This window comes from Geotrypetes seraphini, chromosome 4 (genome assembly GCF_902459505.1).
Source record: "Geotrypetes seraphini chromosome 4, aGeoSer1.1, whole genome shotgun sequence".
Classification (NCBI taxonomy): Eukaryota; Metazoa; Chordata; class Amphibia; order Gymnophiona; family Dermophiidae; genus Geotrypetes; species Geotrypetes seraphini.
Genome location: NC_047087.1, coordinates 248,090,823 through 248,114,795, shown reverse-complemented (window position 1 = coordinate 248,114,795; position 23,973 = coordinate 248,090,823). Strand labels below are relative to the sequence as shown.

Sequence of the window (23,973 nt, the reverse complement as noted above, 5' to 3'; positions counted from 1 at the left end):
CTGACAGTCCAGCAGGCCTATCTGATGAAACCGAAGAGGGATTTGTTGTTGGGCTGAGAGACTGAACATTTGCGATAGAGCTTCACGACAGTGTTCAGATATATTGGCTGCCGGTAAGGATTGAACATAGTGGCACAATTGATAATAGGCAAAAATGTCTAGGAGTCCAAATGTTTGTTGTAAAGATGCAAAAGAGGCAAAATGCCCTGAATCTGTAAACAATTGAAAAATATAATGTAAGCCCTTTTGTGCCCACCTCTGGAAGGGTGAGCTCTGAATCCCTGGTAAAAAGTTACAATTACCCTGAATCGGGAGATAAGGAGATACAGCAAATGACAAATTAAGGCATTTGTATATCACAGGGATGGAGAGCTGGCGCTGATACATGTAATAAAAAGCTAAAATGATGAGAAAGCACTGATAATTCCAACCCCAGATCCGAATAATAGGAAGTCCAATCATTAATGTGTCACATCTGGCACGCTATTGCATACCAGCGAATATTGAGTAAGCCATAACTTCCCCGCTTCCTAGGAAGACAGATCCTAAGATAGGTCATACGAGGTCGCTTGCCCCCCCCCCTATATAGCGCTGTATCCCTCTCAGTAATTGAATATGATGAGAATGTGATAAAAATGGGTAAGACCTGAAATCTGTATAACCATTTTGGAAATAGCACCATATTATATAGAGCCACCCGACCCACCACTGACAGAGGAAAAGTGGACCAAATTTTGAGGGTCTGCAAGGTATCCATCAATAAAGAGTCAACATTGGAGGCATAAAGGATGGTAAGATCTCACGGTAGCCATACTCCCAAATATTTAATTGACTCCCGGGCCCAGGTAAATGGAAAGTCCCCCACCCAATTTTCCTGCAATGTGGATGGTATAGCCAAAGCCTTAGTTTTCTTATGATTCAAAGAAAATCCCGAATAGAATCTGAATTCCTCAAGAGCTTGTATCAGGTGATGGATAGATTGTAAGGGGTGAGTAAGTGTGAACAGTAGATCATCAGCGAATGACAATGCTTTAATAGTGTGAGCAGAAATCGTAACACCGGCAACATCAAGATCTTGCAAAATTGTTCTCAGAAACAGCTCTTTTTTTTTTTTTTTTTCTAAGTTCAATCATCTTTATTGATATTTTAAAATTATATCAGTCAGTGACCTATTACCAATTATATTACATAACATAATATACATATATACGGCCAATGACATAGCAATAAAAGCAGTAATGAAAAATACAACACAACCAATTAAACAAACTAGTCAGCTGTGTGTAAATAACAGAAGTAGACTCACAATCTTAAAAATACGTACAGTTCATATGTAAGTAGCACTCAAGACTATGGTATAATCTGTGAGTTAATATTTAATAGAAGGATGAGTTAATACTTTAAGTTGTATATATATTAATATACAGTCAAACTTCGGTTTGCGAGTAACCCGGTTTGTGAGTGTTTTGCAAGACGAGCAAAACATTCTCGCAAAACTTGTCTCGCAAACCGAGTGTTGACTCGATTTGCGAGCACCCCCCGAGAACTGGCATCGCTCCCCCCCGCTCGCAAAGGCCCCCCCCTGCACAAACCGGCACCCCCCGCCCAAACAACTTGAAACTTACCCCCCCCCCCGTCTTGCACCGGCATGCAGCCCACAGGACGTGCCGGTGCCGCTTGAAGAACTTCCTGCCTCTGCTGGGCCTTGATCATGCACAGATGCATGCTCAAGGCCCAGCAGAGGCAGGAAGTTCTTCAAGCGGAACCGACACGTCCTGTGGGTTGCGTGCCAGTGCCAGACGGGGGGTAAGTTTCAAGTTGTTCGGGGGGGGGGGGGGGGGCGGCTGGTTCGGTGGGGGGGGGGAGCAGCGCTGCTGGCCTTGGGAGGGGGGAACATATCAAGCAAGTTTCCATTATTGCCCATGGGGAAACTCGCTTTGATATATGAGTATTTTGGTTTATAAGCATGCTTCTTGAACGAATTATGCTCCACTGGCACGAATTATGCTCCAAGGTTCCACTGTATTAAGTTATAAAAGAAATAATAGTGGGGATAAGGGACATCCCTATCGTGTTCCCTACTCAATTGAAAAGGGTTCTGTGATAGTATAATTTACCAATAAATGGGCCACCGGAGACATATACATAGTCCACAACGCCCTAGCATACCAGTCATCCACCCCCATATAATTTAGTACACCAAACAGATCTATCCAATCAACTTGATCAAAAGCTCGGGCCACATCTAAACTAACCAAAAGCATAGGTATGTCTTGATAATGTGCATGTGCCATTGCCATAATCACCTTGGGGACATTCTGCACAGACTGCCTGCCCTGTACAAAGCCCAGAGGTAGTTTTTATTTGTATACTGGATGTTATCCGAGGACAAGCAGGCAGTGTATTCTCACATGTGGTTATTGTCATTCATGGAGCCCAGTATGGACAGTGCAAATTATACTGTCACTTTTAGAATAAAAAAAATTGAACTTCCCATACTGTGCATGTGTGAGTGCCTTCCCACCTGCTGCCAGATTGCAGGACCATCAGTTCTTTCTTTTTCGCAAAGCGGAGAAGATGCTCTTGGAATTTCTCTAAGTGTGCCTTTTTTATACACATATTTAATTTGTATATTGTAAGCATACTTTTTGTGCCTTCCTGTCTTTCAGTCTTAATTTCTGATTTTCTTCTTATCCTTTTGTTTGATAAGATTTTACGATTTTTGACTAACTTTTATTTTTGGGCCTTACTAGCTCTTTTTCAACCTGTTCTACAGCAGGGAGTATTGTCCTTTTTTGGTTATTCTTTTACTTGACCTCCCTCTAACCATTAAGTCTTTTGACCTCATGTCTGTGGTTTTCCTTTCCATGTCCAAGGTTTTAAATGAGTTCAAATGGTGGATGCTGTGGGCAATACATTCTTAAATAAATAAATCATTTAATCAAGAATCTCCTCAAGACAAGGGAATAAGTGGCTCATTCTACTTTTGACACCTTTGAGATTACCTCTTGAGTCATCTCTGCAGTATCCATTGCAATGTGCAGACAAGCTTGGCTGCAGATATCTGATCTGGATGCCAGTGTTCAAGACCATCTTTCTAACATGCCCTGTATAGCAGATAATTTATTCAGAGACCTTATAAAGGAAGCCATTCAAAAAATTGAACATTATACTTCATGCATGATGACTTTGATCTCAATCTTGTCAATCTCATCCTACAAGGAGATATTCAAGCACTTTTAAGCGCATGAATTTCTACTCGAAATATAGATATTGCCAGCCTGCTACGTGTACCCAATCAATAACTCGGATGGTCCAGACAACAAAGGTAACAGAAACTTCTGTGCCTTCCCAATCCAAACCATAGCAGTCCCTTTTGATTTTCTTCTAGAGAGCATAGCCACTAAATGTTTGATGCTTGTGCAGATGAGGACAGAGCTTGCAGGGATGGGACAGTGACAGAACTCGCAGGGATGGGGATGCAGATGGATCCTATGGGGATGGGGACAAATTTGTCCCAGTGTCATTCTCTACTCCACACCTCAACAGGCTTACCAGGCTATGAATGCAACAGTTTGCTCAAATTTCTTGGCTTCGCAGTCAACTACAATAAATCACATCTAGAACCCACACAGACTGTGGAGTTCATTGGAGCCCTCATAGACATGACCCAAACTTGAACCTACCTGTTTCAACAGAGATTCGATACTCTACTTTAGTTATGTTAGTGGGTCCACTCACATCGTCGCATAACAGTACTACTACTGCTACTGCTGCTACTACTACTAGCATGACAAATGCTACAACATCTGGGCCACATAGCCTCTGCAGTACTATGTAACTCTGTATATGAACTTATTTCTCAGGTAGCCTCAATGGGCACTTTTGACCCAGTGGTCTCAAGCCACCGATCTACTATCACAAAGGATCAAAGTAACCTCACAACTGCAATAGTCTTTGTGACTTGGGGGACCCCAGAAGTAGATCTCTTTGCTTCCCCCTACAATCACAAACTTCTACTCCTCTGTTCAAGACTCTACACTCCCAATTGTCTGGAGTTGGATGCTTTTCTTCTACTCAAGACCAAACCATCATGATTCTAATAGCACCTTGGTGGCCACAACAACCATGGTTCCCTCTTTCCCCATACAGCTCAGTGTTTGGGAACCCATCACACTTCAAATCTTTCTTACTTTGCTGACACAGGACGAAAGGTCTCTCTTCCATCCCAATCTATGCTCGTTAGCTTTCCCAGCATGGTATCTCTCTCGGCTGCTAAATACCTTAGCAATATCCGCAGTGTCAGCCATCATTAAAGCCTCTAGAAAACCATCTACTTAGTGCTGCTATAATTTCAGATGGACTCATTTCACAGTTTGGTGCAGTAGCAAATCACTAGATCCAATCTCCTGTTCTCTTCTGTCAGACCAAGACTACCTTCTACGTGTCTCTGGTCTAAAAACTGCTTCAGTCAGAGTTCATCTCAGTGCCATTAGTGCTTTTCACACTCAACTAGACAAAAAGCCATTGTCTGTAAGTCCTTTGATTTCAAGATTCATTAAAGACCATCTCTATAGCAAGCCTCCAATTAAACCTCCTCCAGTGGCTTGGGACCTTAATGTTGTATTTTCATGTCTGATGAAGCCTCCATTTGAGCCTCTTTCTACTTAATCTCTGAAACATCTAACTTGGAAAGTGATATTCCTTGTAGTTGTCACATTTGCACGTCAAGTTAGTAAACTTCAAGTGCTTGTAATGTATCCATTTTATACAAGATTCTACCGTGACAAAGTTTTTTGAACTCATCTGAAATTCCTCCCAAAGGTAGTCTTAGAATTTCATCTAAACCAATCCTATAGTTCTTCCTATTTTCTTTTCAAGATCACATTCTCACCCTGATAGTGTTGCTCTACACATTGTACTGTAATCATGCTGTTGCTTATTACTTGGATTGCACCAAACCTCACAGGATTTCTACTCAACTGTTCCTGTTATTCGGTCTTAACAGATGAGGAACTCCTGTCACCAAGAGAACCATTTTCACATGGATGGCGGACTGTATCTCCTTTGCTAAGCTTGAGCTGGGCTGATGCTGGAATGCCGTGTCACTGCTCATAGAGATTGAGCAATGGCAACTTCAGTAGCTCATCTACGTTCCACTCCCATTGAGGACATCTATAAAACAGCCACCTGGTCCTCAGTTCCTACCTTCATATCCCATTATTACCAGGAGACTCATTCCAGAAGGGATAGTCGGATCGGCCAAACAGTTGTACAAAATTTATTTTCCACTTAGAAAACAACATTCTTTCATCCCTTTTGGTTTCACCAGGCTCGTGGTAGTTGTCATTAACCCTCTTTTCAAAGGCATGATCCTGGTAGCCACATGTTATGCTGTCTGCTTGTCCTCGGATTATCTTTGGATAAAGTGAAGTTACTTATCTGTAACAGATGTTACTTAAGGGCAGTAAGCAGATATTCTCAAAACACTCCCACCAGCTTTGTTTCTAAATTGATAGGCCTGTGAGCTGGCAGTGCGTGGGAAGGCACTTGCACATGCACAGTATGGGCAGTTTGAAATTTTTTCATTCTAAAAGTGACAGTACATCTTTGCATTATCTGTACGGGGCTCCCGTGGATGACGTTACTCACATGTGAGAATATCCAAATGTTTGCCATTGTGAATGTTTGCTTGTAACCCGTTCTGAGCTACTGGGAGGACGGGATAGAAATCGAAATAAATAAATAAATCTGCCTGCTGCCCTTAGTTAATATCTGTTACAGGTAAGTAACTTCACTTTCTCAGATCTGCATTCATAGCTGTTCTTGAAGATCCTCAGGTGGTAGGGGGAGGGGGCTGTGAAAAGTATTTTAGAAGGAGGATGTTATGTGAAGAAGTAAATGGGTTCCACATTGTGAGTCCATAAATAAGTCTGCTAGGGCCCAGTATAGTGTAAATCTGACCCTACTGATTAAAGATGCTGTTCTGCTCCTACTCCTACATTCGTATGATTGATTAAATGGTGCCATCTGCTGATCAGATGATAAAATTCAAATGCTAGTTGACACTACAAAGCTCTGCTTAACCATTAGAATTTGTAGATGCAGATTGTTCAGTTTGTGGTAAGACTTTTAATACTGAAGTTCACCTTAGTTTGAAAATTAATTTTCTTAGAAATATGTGCATGCTATATTTTGCCGTGAACTTTGGCTTCAGCATCCATGTGCATACACATAGCTTATTGGGAACACTGGCCTGGATATGATGTTTTGAAAATATGTGCATACAAATGTATAGTTCTATTTTGCAATAAACTGTCTTGCTCTATAGTGTCTTGCAACAATATAGATGCGGGTGTAATAAGCTGATTTTTAATTCAGCCTGCATCTACTTATGTCTCATTTCATAATGTAATTAATAGGGTCCTTCATTAACAGTTTAAACTATAAATTTCCCATGAATTCCTGATAGTTGCAAAGACAAAAATCCTAATTTTTGATTATATAAACCAGTTCTACACTGGAATGCTTTGTTGCCAGCACGGCAACTACCAATAAAGAAGCAGAGCCAGCACTTTTTGTGCCTGCTGTAGATATCCTGTTACTCATTGCCTGTCCTCCATGGGGTTTTTTTTTTGTTTGTTTCTAACCCAGTGGTTTGCAACCCTATGCTGGGAGACCAGCAGCCAGTCAGGTTTTCAGGATAGCCATATTGAATATGTATGGGACATATATGTACACATGTCACCTCCATTTTATGCATATCTCAAAAATCCAACTGGCTGGTGATCTCCCAGAATAGGGTTGGTAACCACTGCTCTAGCCAGTAGGAGTCTATCAACAGTGCTTCCATAGTATCTGGGCTGTATCCTTCCTTCCTACCATTAGATGGTGGTTAGAAAAAACAAATTTTCCCAGTAGCATCACCGGTAGTATGGTAGCTGATGCTTAATGGAAAATTTCTTTACCTCCATCATATGGTAGGTTGTACAAGTTGGTGCTCCTGGTTCCTCACCTAGCTCCCAGAAAGTATACAGCTTGGTTGAGCCTAATGACTGGCTTCAATGTTCTTGGAGCCAAGGATAAGACCTAGTCAAGTGTGAAGTACTGCTCTGCGGCCCACCCTCCCCCTCCCCTAATTACCTAATGGTGATCACTGGGTGATGCTCCAGGCAAACAAAACTGGACAATTTGTGTTTGCTTTAGCTTTATTGCCTGGCAAAGGGAATACAAATAAAGGTTTAAAAAGGGTGGGGAGGGTAGGAACACAGAACATCCTATGGTTACCATATGGCTCCAGAAAAAGGAGAATGGATTGAGACATCCAGTTTTACTTCCATTGCTTTCATTGCCAGTTCTCACAAGTCCCATGAGAACTGGTGGCAGCCATTCAGTGAGCGGCTCAGCGCCAGGCAGGAGTGCAAAAAGCTCATTCCTGCCTGGTGCAAGAACTCGCAGCAGCCATTCAGAGGGATTCAGTGTGGGGCAGGACCGTGGAAAGCTCCCTCCTGCCTGGTACACCACTGGACTTAAACAAAAAGAACCAAAATGGAATTGTCCAAATCTGAATGATGTGCACTAAAAAAGTGTCCTCCAACTCATCTGATAATGTGAAGATCTTTATTTCTCAAATGTTACAATGGTACATTCAAATGACTCTGACTCAATGACTCGACATGTACATGTTTTGGCCAACTGGCCTGCCTCAGGAGTCTTAAGAATCACGCAGGATGATATACAGAAAATGTTACCACTCACATAGATTTGACCAAAGTTTCAATAAGGAATCTTTTGGCATATGAATAAAACTACGACCGACTAGTGGTCAAATCTATGTGAGTGGTAACATTTTCTGTATATCATCCTGCGTGATTCTTAAGACTCCTGAGGCAGGCCAGTTGGCCGAAACATGTACATGTCGAGTCATAGAGTCGTTTGAATGTACCATTGTGACATTGGAGGAATAAAGATCTTCACATTTTCAGATGAGTTGGAGGACACTTTTTTAGTGCACATCATTCAGATTTGGACAATTCCATTTTGGTTCTTTGTGTTCGTGTCTGTGGTTTTGTTTTCCCCTGTTTTGTTCCTTCCACACCACTGGACTTACCAGGGATTCAAAAAGGTACGCAGAGGGAGGCGAGAGGGAGGTTAAAAAATTGTTAGTCGCTGGGACAGGAGACAGGAGGGATCCCTTCTGTCCTGGCCCACCAGGTCATACGGCTGGCCTGGCGGAAGCCTGCAACAAGTCTGGGAGGGGAGCAGGGGGATGCTGTCCCGACTATAAGACGACACCCTCCCATTTTGGGGCCACTTTTTTTAGCCCCAAAATCTCATCTTATATTCGAGCATATACGGTATTGTGTTATTGAAACTAATAGGCTATTAAATGAATCTTTCTGCTGCATTTCTGGTGTCTTTGTTATGTAACAACAAAGTGCTGCAATGTCCAGAATACTGTCTTTGGGGTAACTCAGAGAATCCTTACTTAAGACTTCTAGAAAACTGCAACTATCTTATCTGCAGTGAAAACTGCTGTGGTTTCCTTGGAAATTAAATACTACGATCTCTGCGTTGGAGTCTAAATCAGGATCACAGAGGTTTTCTGCTTGATCTCCTAGTTAATCCAGCATCTTAATTAACTGCACATTTTTCATTACCAGAATATATTAGAAATTCCTCTTGTAAAGTTAATCCGAGATAGATTACTCAAATCTTGATTGGTAATTTGCTACACCTAAGTGTTGTAAGGAATAGTTTTCCTCTAAAGAATGTTTTAGAGTAAGGCTTTCCTCAAAATAGCATATTCTATGAAAATTACAAAATGTGTACCATAAAAGATAAAACCAAATTCATCCTCCTAGAAAATGACAAGATCCAATCCACAACCAACCTAGACATAAACGCAACCAAATATCCCATCCAAAACACCATAAAACTACTAGGCATGACCATAGACAGATGCTGCACTATGCAACCGCAAATAAATAAAACAATTCAAAAATCATTCGCAATCATGAGAAACCTGAGACAAGTCCGAAAGTTCTTTGAAAGAACACAATTCCAACTTATAGTACAATCCCTAATACTAGGTATATTGGACTACTGTAACATACTCTTCCTTCCATGTCCTGCAACTACGATAAGACAACTCCAAACAATCCAAAATACAGCTTTGAGACTCATCTACTCATTGAAAAAACATGACCACATCACTGAAGCCTTCATCAACTCACACTGGCTCCCAATCCAAGAAAGAATCCAATTCAAATTCTACTGCATATTATTTAAAACCCTACACGGAGACAGCCCATCATACCTGAACAACCGCCTCATCCAAGCACCCAGTACCAAACACAGAAAAACGCACTCCCCATTCATACCCCCCCCAATCAAGGAAGTAAAAAGAACAAAACTACACGACGGCCTCCTAGCCACTCAAGCCGCAAGACTGGACAACCAGATCTCCAACCTTCTAATGACCACCCCAGACTATAGGACGTTCAGAAAAGAAATAAAAACCACACTTTTCAAGAAATTCCTGAAACAGCAATAACAACACGACCTCTAAATGCTCTTAAGATCTACAACTTACAGCTCTAGCTAATCATTGTAATTCTGTTTTCTTAAATTAACCTTTTGTAATTACCTCTCTAGCTAATCATTGTAATTCTGTTTTCTTTAAATTAACCTTTTGTAATCCGCCTTGAACCGCAAGGTAATGGCGGAATAGAAATCCCTAATGTAATGTAATGTAATGTAATAATTTGACTTTTCACTGTTTGAATGGTTAACATCACAACTGAAGTATCTTAGATGCAATGCTGAACAAACAGGATATAGATTACATACAAGTAGGCGATATCAAGCTGTTTGAAAAATAGACATAGTCCATTGTTAGGACAAGAAAGCAAAGTTCATACCTGTCATGGGTGTTCTCTAAAGAGAAGAGGTTTATTCAGGCACACAAGAGATGTCATGTGACAGCACTGAGAAGGAAGTTTTCCCAGAACTCAGAATGACATAGGGTTAGATGCAATAAAAATGGTCATTAAGACCGTGAGGATCCCTGTGGGCCAATATTTTTTTTTTTTTTTTCCGATTACTAAACAGCAATTGATGTTCAAACAGCTTTTCGTGCAAATGAGTTTTGTGGGAGAATAGTCGTAATCCCATCTGATCACTCACTTAGAAATTGACTCTCATACATGCGCAAAGCCGATTTGGGGAAGCCCAACAGCTTAGTAGCAGGATAAGCCCCAAAGCAGCCTCCTGCCACTCAGCTGTTGGGGCTTTTTCTATTTTTTTTATGGCACAGATGCTTTGCGTGTGTTTACACATACATAATATCTGCCCCTTTAAAAAAAAAATAAGTGAGTTGAGCCGCCGGCCCTCCTCCCATGATGTCCCCTCCCTCCCCCCCCCCCCCCCCCGACAACTCCTGGAAGAGAAATAAAGAGGCAGGAGGGATGCCCACTCCCTCCTGCCTCTGTGAAGCTTTCCCAACACCAAACCGACTGACAACCCCCCCTTGCAGGACTCCACTCCCCTTACTTTAGAAAGGCTTGGCAGAAGGGATGCCCCCACGGTCCTCATGAACCACCCCAGAACCTGTACAGAAAGATGATAGCAGGAGGGATGCCCAGTCCCTCCTGCTTGCAGGCCCACCACTCGAAAATGGTGGGCCTTCCCGGTGCAGCCTAAGGCTCCTGCCAGACTCGGAGAATGTACAACTGCATAGAAAACCACACGGTAAGCCATTTTCAACATTGGATTGGCAAAGTCCATAGGTTATTAAACCAGTCATACTGGTCTAGTGACCATCGATAAATGATTGGAAAGTTTTGTGCATACAGCCCACAGTGACCTGTGGAAAGGCTATAACATTAATCATAAGAAGAATGAAGGGGAATAAACCTCAAAGATGATGCATTTGGGTAGTAGTACATCAATGAGAACCTTAAGGCTAACATAGTAACATAGTAGATGACGGCAGATAAAGACCCGAATGGTCCATCCAGTCTGCCCAACCTGATTCAATTTAAATTTTTTTTTTTTTTTTTTCTTCTTAGCTATTTCTGGGCGAGAATCCAAAGCTTTACCCGGTACTGTGCTTGGGTTCCAACTGCTGAAATCTCTGTTAAGGCTAGATGGGAATGTATGTTTACAGGAGCAGAATTATCAGAAATCGGTATCACACCGCATCAGACCCACTTAGTAGGAAATAAGTCTATCACAATGTACAGAGAGGATCTCTGCTACTACCGTATTTCCCTGAAAATAAGACAGTGTCTTATATTAATTTTAGGCCACAAAAACACCACTAGGTCTTATTTTCAAGGTATGTACATGATCATCTCTCCCTTCCTCTCCTTCACCCCAATTCTTCCTCTTTCCTTTCTCTCCCCCACATGTGCAGCATCTTTCCTCTCTGCCCTCCCATCCCTCATGCAGCAGGACCCTTGCCCAGCTTCTATCCTTTCCTCCCTCGTGCAGAAGGACCCTTGCCCAGCTTCTGTCCTTCCCTCCCTCTCATCCCTTGTGCAGCAGGACCCTTGCCCAGCTTCTATCCTTCCCTCCTTCCCATCTCTCGTGCAGCAGGACCCTTGAGCGGACAGCCCCCCGATCCCCCGCCACGCAGCCAAACCCCCATCCTTCCCTCCCTCCTATCCGAACCCCACCGACTGCGAGCGAGCCCTACATTCCTCCCTAAGCAGCGTTCGGCCAGCAGCATTCTAAATAGGCTGCTTCAGCTTTGTCTGCCCATGAATTCACTGTGCCACGTTACTGACAAAATATAAAATTGTGAAAAAACACTTGTAATTAAGACGGGAAAGAACCGATTACATATAGTAATCATAATATTGCAAACTGAGTAATAAATGCATCAGATTAGATCAGCTTCCCTCTGGACTTCATAAGATGTAACATGTATAAGCAACTTATCCAGTAGTGTTTGGAAATTTTTTTTTATGTTAAGACCTGTGGCACCAATAGCAATGGGAAATATTTTTTGTATCCTGCCACATTTTCTTGACTTCAGGATCTTCTCCTACTCCATGCAATTCACAGAATAATTGCTTGGGATGCCAGGATGGACACATCTATGATTATTGCCATTCTGGTGATTTTTCTCTTGCCACAGTCTAATTTTCTTGTGTTTCATGCCCTGTGATACCTAGCATTGTTACATAGAAACATAGAAACATAGAAACATAGAAATAGACGGCAGATAAGGGCCACAGCCCATCTAGTCTGCCCACCCTAATGACCCTCCCCTACCTTTCTCTGTGAATAGATCCCACGTGTCTATCCCATTTGGCCTTAAAATCAGGCACGCTGCTGGCCTCAATCACCTGTAGTGGAAGACTGTTCCAGCGATCAACCACTCTTTCAGTGAAAAAGAATTTCCTGGTGTCACCTCGTAGTTTCCCGCCCCTGATTTTCAACGGATGCCCTCTTGTTGTCGTGGGACCCTTGAAAAAGAAGATATCTTCCTCCGCCTCGATGCGGCCCGTAAGATACTTGAACGTCTCGATCATGTCTCCCCTCTCTCTGCGCTCCTCGAGCGAGTATAGCTGTAATTTGTCAAGCCGTTCTTCATATGGAAGATCCTTGAGTCCCGAGACCATCCGGGTGGCCATTCTCTGCACCGACTCCAGTCTCAGCACATCCTTGCGATAATGTGGCCTCCAAAATTGCACACAGTATTCCAGGTGGGGCCTCACCATGGATCTATACAATGGCATAATGACTTCCCTCTTACGGCTGACGAAACCCCTTCGTATGCAACCCATTATTTGTCTTGCCTTGGATGAAGCCTGCTCCACTTGATTGGCAGACTTCATGTCCTCACTGACGATCACCCCCAAGTCTCGTTCTGCTACCGTTTTTGCTAGGATCTCGCCATTAAGGGTATAAGACTTGCATGGATTTTGGCTGCCCAGGTGCATAATTTTGCATTTTTTGGCATTGAAGTTGAGTTGCCATGTCCTAGACCAGCGCTCCAGCAGGAGTAGGTCGTGCATCATGTTGTCGGGCACTGAATCTTTGTCTGTTGTGCATTTGCCCACTACATTACTTAGTTTGGCGTCATCGGCGAATAATGTTATTTTACCTCGAAGCCCTTCTGCCAAGTCCCTTATAAAGATGTTGAATAGGATTGGGCCCAAGACTGAGCCCTGTGGCACTCCACTGATCACCTCCGTCATTTCGGAGGGGGTGCCATTCACCACCACCCTTTGAAGCCTACCTCCAAGCCAGTTCCCAACCCATTGCGTCAATGTGTCACCTAATCCTATAGAACTCATCTTGCCCAGCAACCTGCGGTGTGGTACGCTATCGAATGCTTTGCTAAAGTCCAGGTACACGATGTCCAGGGACTCCCCAATATCCAGCTTCTCCGTCACCCAATCAAAGAAGCTGATCAGGTTGGATTGGCATGATCTCCCCTTAGTAAATCCATGTTGTCGGGGATCCCGTAGATTCTTTTCATCCAGGATTTTATCCAATTGGTGTTTGATTAGAGTTTCCATTAGTTTGCTCACTATCGATGTTAGACTCACTGGTCTGTAGTTTTCTGTCTCCATCTTTGAGCCTTTCTTGTGGAGTGGAATGACGTTAGCCGTCCTCCAGTCCAACGGGACGCTGCCTGTACTAAGGGAGAGGTTGAAGAGCGCGGACAGTGGCTCCGCCAAGACATCACTCAGTTCCCTAAGCACCCTGGGGTGCAGGTTGTCCGGCCCCATTGCTTTGTTAACCTTGAGCTTTGACAGCTCACCGTAGACACTGCTGGGCGTAAACTCAAAGTCACTAAAAGGGTCAACTGAGCCAACCCTTGTCTGTAGCTGAGGGCCAAGCCCCGGCGCTTCTCGGGTGAAGACTGAGCAGAAGTATTCATTTAATAGTTGGGCTTTTTCCGAATCCTTATCCACATAGTCTCCGTCTGGATTCCTAAGACTTACAATCCCACCTGAGTTTTTTCTTCTGTCACTGATATACCTGAAGAAGGATTTATCTCCCTTCTGGATGTTCTTTGCCAGAGACTCTTCCATGTGGAATTTAGCCTCTCTGACTGCTGTTTTGACGGCTTTTGATTTGGTCAGGTAGTCTGCTCTAGAGTCCTGCTTCCCTGATTTTTTGTAAGAGATGAAAGCTTCTTTCTTCTCCTTGATGAGGTTTGAGATCTCTGCAGTAAACCACTGTGGCTTATTGTTCCTTCGCCGTTTACTTACTGATTTAACATAGCGGTTTGTTGCTTCTTGTATGGTGGCTTTCAAAGTCGACCACATTTCTTCCACATTATCAGTTTCAGCTTGGCTTTGTAGCGCCTGGTGAACGAAGTCTCCCATTTCTTTGAAATTTGTGTCCTTGAATTTGAGGACCTTGGTCAGTGTGGTAGATTTAGTGAAACCTTTCCTGAGATTGAACCATACCATGTTGTGGTCACTGGAGGCCAATGTGTCGCCCACCGAGACCTCTGTGACACTTTCTCCATTGGTAAGTATCAGGTCCAGTATTGCCTGATCCCTTGTTGGTTCCAACACCAGTTGCCTGAGTCTTGCTCCCTTCATAGTGTTTAATAGCCTCCTGCTGCTTCCGGAAGCAGAGGTAAGTGTAACCCAATCCACATCAGGCATGTTGAAGTCACCTAGCAATACTGTGTCCCCACGCAAGGTGATATTTTCTATATCTCCGATTATTTCCATATCCAGGTCATCCTGTTGTCTTGGGGGTCTGTAAATTATGCCAAGATACAAGCATTTGTCTTTCCCTCTGGCCAAATTAACCCAAAGGGATTCCCCAGTGTACTGGACATCTGTGATTCTCGTGACCTTAATGTCATCTTTAGTATATAATGCTACACCTCCTCCCATTCTGCCCTCCCTGTCCCGGCGAAGCAAGTTGTAACCCGGTATGACCATATCCCACCCGTGGGAGTCTGTGAGCCAGGTCTCGGATATCGCCACCACATCCAGGTCGGCATTCCTTATTTCTGTTTCCAATTCCAGGATCTTGTTTCCTAAACTGTGTGCGTTGACGTACATAGCCCTCCATGTTGTATTTCTGTTATGTCTCAATGGGGATATTTCTGCTTGAGCTATTTGAACACCTTTAGCATTGTTTGCGTTATTTGTGCTTTCCTTAGGCCCAGAACTACAATGTGTATTCCCCATATACCCAGAACTACAGTGTGTACTCCCCTTAGACCCAGAATTACAATGTGACCCATAAATATGATATGACCCTACTCCCGACTTGAAAGTGTGTGCACTCACCCCCGACCCAGAATTTTGGTGACTACTTACCTCAGCCTCAAAAAAGTATTGGCAGTTTAGCTCGCCAGGTATGTTGTTTATGCCTGTACCCTCCCCCGACTTACCTAGTTTAAAGCCCTGTGGAGAAGGCGGGCTAGACGGTGTCCAAGGACATTCTTCCCTCTTTTGGTCAGGTGTAGCCCATCCTGTCCCTGTAGCCCTTGCAGTGCTTCTCCATGGTGCAGAAACCCGAAGCTCATCTCCTTGCACCATCCTCGCAGCCAGTCGTTCGCCCTCCGTATTCGATCCTCTCTGGCTCTGCCCTTGCCCTTCACTGGGAGAATCGAGGAGAAGACTACCTGCGCATCCATCCTCCTCAGCTTCTCCCCCAGGGCCCTGAAGTCTTCAGGTATGTTGTCCGGGGTGCTCCTGGCGGTGTCGTTGGTTCCGACGTGGATTAGAATCATGGGGAAGTGGTCTCGGGGCTTGATGAGTCTGTCAAGGCAAGCAGTGACATCCCGGATCCTGGCCCCTGGCAAACAGCAGACCTCTCTTGATTGTAGGTCTGGTCTGCAGATTGGTCCCTCGGTGCCCCTCAGCAGTGAATCTCCGATGACCACCACTCTGCGCTTCCTAGGGGTAAGCCGTACAGTTGATTCCGGAGCTGGAATCATCTGCTGAACATCTTCTTGTACCTCTGTCTCTGGATCTTCCTGTAGCAGTTGATATCTGTTCCTCAGGGCGATTTGTGGTGTCGATGTAGAGCTGTCCTGTGTGAGAGAAAAAGAGACAGAGTTAGGTCCTCGACGTTTTCCTGTGGAGGAAGTCACCAGCTGCCAGGAGTCAGCGTCCCCAACCACTTCCTGCATTCCAGCGGTTTGTCTCAAGGTGGCCGTTTTGGACGCTTTGGGTGTTCCCAGGGTGGTCTTGTCAGGTTCCTGTTCAGCGATCTGAGACAGCTCCTGGATGACTCCATCGATGAAGGTCTCGTCGTCTCGGATGCTCCTTAGACGCTGAACCTCCTCCCTCAGGCTCTTCAGCTCCATCAAAAGGCTTTCGTCCAGTTGATCCATTACTTCTGTCTGCGTTGAGACTGTAGACCTCTTTGAGGGGATGGCCTCGGTCTGTACAGAGACCTCTGCCCTCCGTCCTGGTTCTCCTTCCATCTGTACTCGGACCATAGCCATCCCCTGGGTGCTCTCGGTGACTGTACTGCCTGTTTTGATTGAAGTCTTGCTGCTTCTAGTCCTACCTGCCATTACAAATGTTTATTGTTATTATTTTTATTTATAATTTTTTTTTTTTTTTTTTAAGTATTTGTTAGGGTGGGGGGGTGTTAGGTGTTGGTCAGTAAGTGTTCTTGGTCTGAGGGATGGAGTAGTTAGTTAACAGTTAGTTAATTGTCAGTTAAGGATGTATGTTTGTTAGTGTGCTGGGGAGGTCTGTCTGTTAAAGTGGTTTGGGAATAGAGTGTATGTTATGTTGTAAAATTTTTTTTCTCCTTGTGCTTCTGAATTCCTCTTTGTCATTCTTTCAAAAATTTTAAGGTTGGAATATAACACTTAAGAGTGATCCTTCGATTATCCTTTACAAGTTTGTAAACCTTTACTCACTGCTGTCATGAGAAATCCATTTCATTTTTAATTACACAAATCAGTCTTTCCTGGTCCACAATCCTTTTTTGTTGTTTTGCCCAGTAACTCGCATCAAAACAGACATCGCTACAAATCTGCATGTGACAGTGAATTTTAGTTGGACGGACTCCTTTAACAGTCAGAAATTCCATCTTAGCATGTTTAAATTGTACAGAATGCTCTCTACATGCTTTCATTTCACAAGCAATAGCAAAAACAACCTCTTCACGCATACTTTTTGCCAACTGAGGTGAAGGAAGAGATTTCCAAAAACAAGTGAAAATGTAGAGCATCAGTGGTACCATCCAATGAATTATAGAGGTAGAGGCATAACTTTTCATTTAACCCTTGTAACATCAAAAATTTGCATTCTGGACATTCTTTTTCTGTATGCCTGGTTTACCAGTTCTTTATTCTCAAATGTCTCCTTTGAAATTGATTATTTTTTACAATATTCGAATGTGCTGATTGACAGTGGTGTATGGTGCCATACAGAAGGCCTTGGTCTGTTTTTGAAGCTTTTCTTCTGGTTGCTAGGCCAGTCTTTGAAAGTGACACAACAATTGCATATTTAGGCCCAGATTTTTTGAACAATGCCGTTATCTGCCTTAAAAATGGCCGCCGAACACATGTCAATCATGTGATGGCACTGTTTATACCGTCGTGACTTTGGGAAAGGTAGGTGCCAGAAATATAGGCCAGAGTTTTCAAGGCGTACATTTCCAGAGTCTATCTTTCATGTGAATTGTTGTACAGAGACACTTTATGATATTTAATGCCACTTCTGACCTACAGTGGCATTAGTCGTTATAAAGCGCCTCCGTAGTCACGATGCAAGCACCATTTTTTAGGCATGGGTAGGTATCTAGAATTTTGTTTAAACTGCTTTTAAATGGCATTTTGCACTTAGGTTCCTAAGTTAGGGCACTGTTTATAAAATAAGGACCTTACAGAAGGAACAATAGTCTGAAGCTTCTGGTTGAGAACTGTTGCTGTAATGATTGGGCTGCTAGATAGATAGAAGCATAGAAGTCAACTTTTCATAATGATTGGGGGTACTCAGTCAAGACACAGTCAAGAAGTTTGCTCAATATTGGGGGTGCTTAAGCACTCACAGAGCTTGCTCCTATGAATAGTTGTAAATGAAGGCTTAAAAAACTCATGGTGAAGAGCTGAAGTTTCATAGCAGCTGGAGGAAGCTCCAAGGCCAAAAATTAAAATAATATCAAAACAACCTAATTAAGGACTTTAATTTTTTAGTGTGAGAAAATATATTAAGGGAAAACAATGAGAAATATATAAGTAATATTTTATTTCAACAGATCATGGAAGAAACAAACACTCAGATTGCTTGGCCATCAAAATTGAAGATTGGAGCCAAGTCAAAGAAAGGTAACATTGTTTATATTAAATTTATATTAGACACCAGGTATAACTTTATATGTGACTTGTAAATCTTCATCCACTCATTATTGCTTATGATTTTTCTAGCAATACTAGATATGAGCATTTTTATAGAATTGTGTGTAATATGGCAGTATAATCAAATGACATGGAAGAGATTTTAGGAGATCTGGATGCTCATAAAAAGAACTCACAGGGACGGGATGGAAAAATGAGTTCCCGCGGGGACGGGGAAATATTTGTCCCCATGTCATTCTCTAACCCATACCCAAAGCCACAAACCTTGACCTGACCAAAATAGAAAATGAACTTGGAGTACACGGTGTGGTGATACAATGGTTTTAAAATACCATACACTTAAACACTGTTGGTTGTCTGAGCACTATTTAACATTTTTTTATGAATTTATAAAAACTAGAATATTGTGATATATATATAGTTATTTAAAATACAATATTCACATTTGTCATTTGGTTCCTCCAATGACAAATGTGGATATTGTATTTTAAAGGTTTATTTGAATAAAAGAAGTGTCAAGAACATTGGATTTCCACAGTTTCATTTGTTTGGGTTGTCATTTTTCTCCTGTGGAAATTTGGGTCTTCTCTTCTTGTTGTGGCTACAATGGTTTTCACAGTTCTTAAAAAAAAAAAACAGAACATATGAAGTTTGGAAAGAAGACAAGAGACCCAACCACAGAAGGCCAACTGTGGTGTCCCACAAGGCTCACCAATATCACTTGTGCTATTTAACATCTATCTAAGAGCACTGGGGAAATAACCTATTCTCAACCCAAGATCACATCATCTGCTACACAGGTAATAACTTTATTCTCTGTATAGCCATAGAGTCCTTCAATAGCACCCTAAATGCCTGAAAAATACTATTGATGACTTAAGTACATGGACAATGAATAAATTTCTCAAACTAAACAAATCTAAGACAAAAATATTATGGTTCAGAGATTATAATTCACTACTGAGCACAGAACTAGAACTATCCATAGCTGAGAGTCTAAAGATAGAAAATTTCTCCAAAGTACTGGGAGTTACATTAGACTCAAACTTAACCTACAACACACACATCACCTCTCTAGTGAAAAAATTCTTTTTTTAAGATGAGACAACTAAAGCCAATTAGCTCAGCCCTGACTGAGACCAGTTTCAGGACAGAATCTGTCCTAATACCCTACCTGGACTACTGCAACTCACTATATAGTGGCATTGCTGAAAAAGAACACAAGACTTCAAGTACTACAAAGCATGGCCACAAGAGTAATTCTCAAAAAGAATTGATACAAGAGGGCAAGTCCACTATAATTCCCTTAGTAGATAAAGACAGGTTGTTCACCCTCTCCAAGGTAGGGAGAATGAGAGGGCACTCTCTAAAGTTGAAAGGGGATAGATTCTGTACAAACGTAAGGAAGTTCTTCTTCACCCAGAGAGTGGTAGAAAACTGGAGCGCTCTTCTGGAGTCTGTTATAGGGGAAAACACCCTCCAGGGATTCAAGACAAGTTCCTGCTCAACTGGAATGTACGCAGGTGAGGCTGGACTCATTTAGAGCACTGGTCTTTGACCTGGGGGCCGCCGCATGAGCGGACTGCTGGGCACGATGGACCACTGGTCTGACCCAGCAGTGGCAATTCTTATGTTCTTATGTTTATAAATATGTTGAAGAGCACGGGTCCAAGCCTCGAACCCTGCGACACTCCACTAGTGACGCTTTTCTAGTCCGAGTATTGTCCATTTACCCCCACTCTCTGTTTTCCTATCCACCAGCCAGTTTTTAATCCACGTGAGTACTTCACCCTTGATTCCATGGCTCGTAATTTTTCAAAGTAGTCATTCATACGGAGCCTTGTCAAACGCCTTATGAAAGTCCAGATATACAATGTCGACAGGGTCACCCCTATCTTCCAACAATCATCGATTGCCAGAGAATGTGGTAAGAGCAGTTAATGTAGTTGATTTTAAAAAAGGTTTTGGACAAGTTCCTGGAGGAAAAGTCCATAATCTGATGTTGAGATAGACATGGGATGGTAGCATGGAATGCTGCTACTATTTGGGTTTTTGCCAGGTACTTGTGATTTGGATTGGCCTTTACAAAAAATGGTATACTGGGTTAGATGAACCATTGGTCTGACCCAGTATGGCTGTTCTTATGTTCAATAATACCGCTTCATTGCTGTGAAATCTCTTAAAACCTGACTGATAAACAAAGTACCTTCTGTTTATTTACAGAATAAAGTAGCTGATTTAAAGCGCTTTCTCAAGAATCTTAGATAACAATAAATTAAAAACTTGTCTAAAATTGCTAGTAGAGAACTGCATGGGAATGAGGCTGACGGGAAACCCTCCCAGGATCACGGGGATGGAAACATCTCTTGCAGGGTTCCCTTGGTATACCTGTCTCCTGACTCAGACGTTCAAATAGACCTCCTCCTCCTTTCCATCCACACTTGTTTCTTCACAAAACCACAGGCAGCGGTTTCTACACTCTGTCCGCAGCTGATACAGATGCCTTCCCTCTGATGTCAGGACAGAAAGGGGTGATGATGCTGTAAATGGGAGGGAAGGAAGAGAGAGGGAGAAATGGTGGACCATGGTAGGAGGAACCAACGGACAACAATTACTTGAAGAATTTGCAGAAGACAGAAAAAATAAACTGGAACCAACTTGATGGAAAAATAAATCTTCAATTAACAAAGGTGTAAAAAAAAAAAAAAAGGAATTTATTGACTGAAATATGTATACTGGAATAAAAAAGGAATTTATTGACTGGGAAACGTATACTGTATAGCAAATGTCTCATACTGTATTCAACAGAAAAAGAAATGCATTTATGGTTTTATATCTCAAATGTTGAAGTACTTGTTGACCCTTGCTGTAGCTTGTAGGGATCTGCAAGCACCACCAGCTGAGGATCTCCTCCAAAGGTGGTTAGAACTCCCTTCTACCAAGCGTAGCAGTTAATGCCAGCTTCTGTGGCTTAGGGATGTTGCTGCTGCCTGCCAAGCTTGGTAAAATGGATTTTTGGCCAACTTCAGAGGAAGTCTTCCACTGACATAGCAAGAGGGTCTGCATCAACTGGAGTATTTATATTTTATATTTACATTAGAGGGTCTTGACTGAGACCCATTTACAAAGTATGTATTCTTCCCAATTAACATCTCCAAATTAATAGCGTCTTTGCTTATTTCTAAATTGGTCTTTACCAGAGTCTCTAATTCAGTAGCATAATAACTGAAATAACTATTTCAAAAGTTTATGTGGACGGATGAGGCTGGAAGAGATTACAGGCTGTCCCCGGTTTAAGAAAGCTTGACAAACTCGTACTTACAAACCAGGGTACTGCCTTTCCCTTCCTGTGCCAACTCACCCCTTCTTCCTTCTCTTCCTGTCCCAATGCGACCGACCTCTTCCCTTCAGTGTCTCAACGTGCCCCTCGTTGTGCCCCTCCATTCCGCGTCCCAAATTCGTGCCTCCTGCGTTTACCTCCTCTTGCCGGCTCCCTCCTCCCAGCCACATTTCTATTGTCAAAGCCACAATTGGCGGCTCCAGCACTTGGTCCCCTGGTCTTACAAAGCCGCAATTTGTGGCTCATGCATGCGGCCCGCTGATCTAGAAGCCTTCTCTTTGACAACTGAATTTCAAACTCTTGAGTGTAAGCTGTTAGGCATCCACAGGGGGCTAAGTGGAGCTCTTCAGGGTGCTGGCTGCAATTTTACCTCCCCTCCACTTTGTATGCATGGTTCTGTGGAAGTTGAGGATCAGTCTGACTGGCAGCCTGAAGATCTCACCATTTGGAGGAACATAAGACTGAGGCAGGCTGCAGCACCTTTAGAGCACATAGTCATGTGAAAAAATTAGGACACCCCATGAAATATTCAGTTCTTTCTTAAGAAATGTTCACATATCAATATCAAATCTTTTTTTTATTTATCTCTGGAAAAGATAGTGATGTAATTGCAGGTAAAAATTTTCCTTGATTTACTCATGAAATAAAGGATACCCACAAAAATGTGTATTTTAACTAAGGAATAAATTAGGACACCCTAATAGCTAGTGTTACCCACTTTGGCTGAAATAACTGCAGTGAGTCGCTTCTTGTAGCCATCTACAAGTCACTGACATCAGTCTGAGGAAAGTTTGGCCCGCTCCTCAATGCAGAATTCTTTCAGATGTGAGATGTTTGAGGGGTTTCTTCAATGTACAGCACATTTCAAATCACCCCACAGCATCTCAATGGTATTAAGATCAGGGTTTTGACTCAGCCATTCCAGGACTCTCCATTTCTTAGTTTTCAGCCAGTCCTTGGTGGATTTACTGATATATTTTGGGACATTGTCGTGTTGCAGAGTCTGGTCCAGTTCCGTTTCAGCTTTAATTTTCTTACAGATGGTCTCACATGTTCCCCAAGCTCCCTCTGATACACAGTAGAATTCATGGTGGATTCTATGATGGTGAGCTGTCCAGGTCCTGCTGCAGCAAAACATCCCCAAACTATGACACTTTCACCTCCATGCTTTACAGTTGGTATGAGATTCTTTTCCTGGAGTGCTGTATTTGGTTTATCAGGCAGAATGGATTTCAAAATGGGAGATGTACCTGCAAGCAATACAATAATGGACTGTGTACATAGAACAACTGCAAGTTCAAACACGTTTGCTACATCTGTGGAGCAGCTTATCCAGCGTCCCATTGAAGAAGTAGAAGAGACAGACATCCCCCCCTCCCATTCTCGCCGACCAACCGTAGGATGGAGGGAGCTAGCTCCAACCCCTCATTAGGTTTGAAGCCCTTATCCCACTCTCTGAGTGGTAGAAACCTGGAACGCTTTTCCAGAGGCTGTTTTAGAGGAAAGCACCCTTCAGGGATTCAAGACAAGGTTAGATAAGTTCCTACTAGAACAGAACATACACAAGTAAGGCTAGACTTAAATAGGGCACTGGTCTTTGACCTAAGGGCCGCCGCGTGAGCGGACTGCTGGACACGATGGACCACTGGTCTGACCCAGCAGTGGCAAATCTTATGTTATGCCCTGCGGGTAGGTGAGTTAGTCTTTAACTCCAAGAGACCTGACACCAAAGGAGGCCTTAACATTTATGATACCTTGCTGAGAGGGAGTACAGTAGAAATTATAATACCTAAGTCTAAGACAGATCAATGGGCTAAGAGTACATCTATCACCTTACATATGTCCAAAGATGCTCTGACCTGTTTGGTTGCCAACTTCCAGGCATATGTGGCACGTCGGCCTGTTGGTCCTATATCCCTTTTAATTCATGAGGACACCACCTCGGTCACTCGGTACCTATTTGCAAAAGTTCTACAAATGTGCATGAACGAACTTGGTATACACAGCATGTACTTTAGGACATATTCCTTTCAAATAAGAGCAGCCATTACAACGGTGGCCAACGACTTTCTAAGGAACAGATTATGGCTCTTGGCAGATGGAAGTCCAATGCTTATAGGTGGTACATTAGGCCTGGAAATGGCAAAAATGCTTAACTAGTTATATAACAATTTCTATCTTGCAAGTTCCCAGTGCGGTCAGAGATAGATTTAGATATGCGGGCACTTCTTTGTACACTGAGCACAGTGAAGAGCACAGACAAGACCTATGGGTGAAAAATTGGGAATGCCCAAAAAAAGAGGTAGTGGGACCAGTTAAT

General features: G+C 42.8%; 1 protein-coding gene across 2 annotated transcripts in view; it reads left to right on the top strand.

The window, feature by feature from the left end:
- Positions 1-23,973, top strand: part of BICC1 (BicC family RNA binding protein 1) — a 276,580-nt gene that overhangs the window by 100,543 nt on the left and 152,064 nt on the right. For both annotated transcript variants that reach the window (XM_033941758.1, XM_033941759.1), the window contains exon 3: positions 18,214-18,283. In XM_033941758.1, coding sequence (XP_033797649.1) covers positions 18,214-18,283 — 70 coding nt within the window. The remainder of the gene's footprint in view (positions 1-18,213; positions 18,284-23,973) is intronic.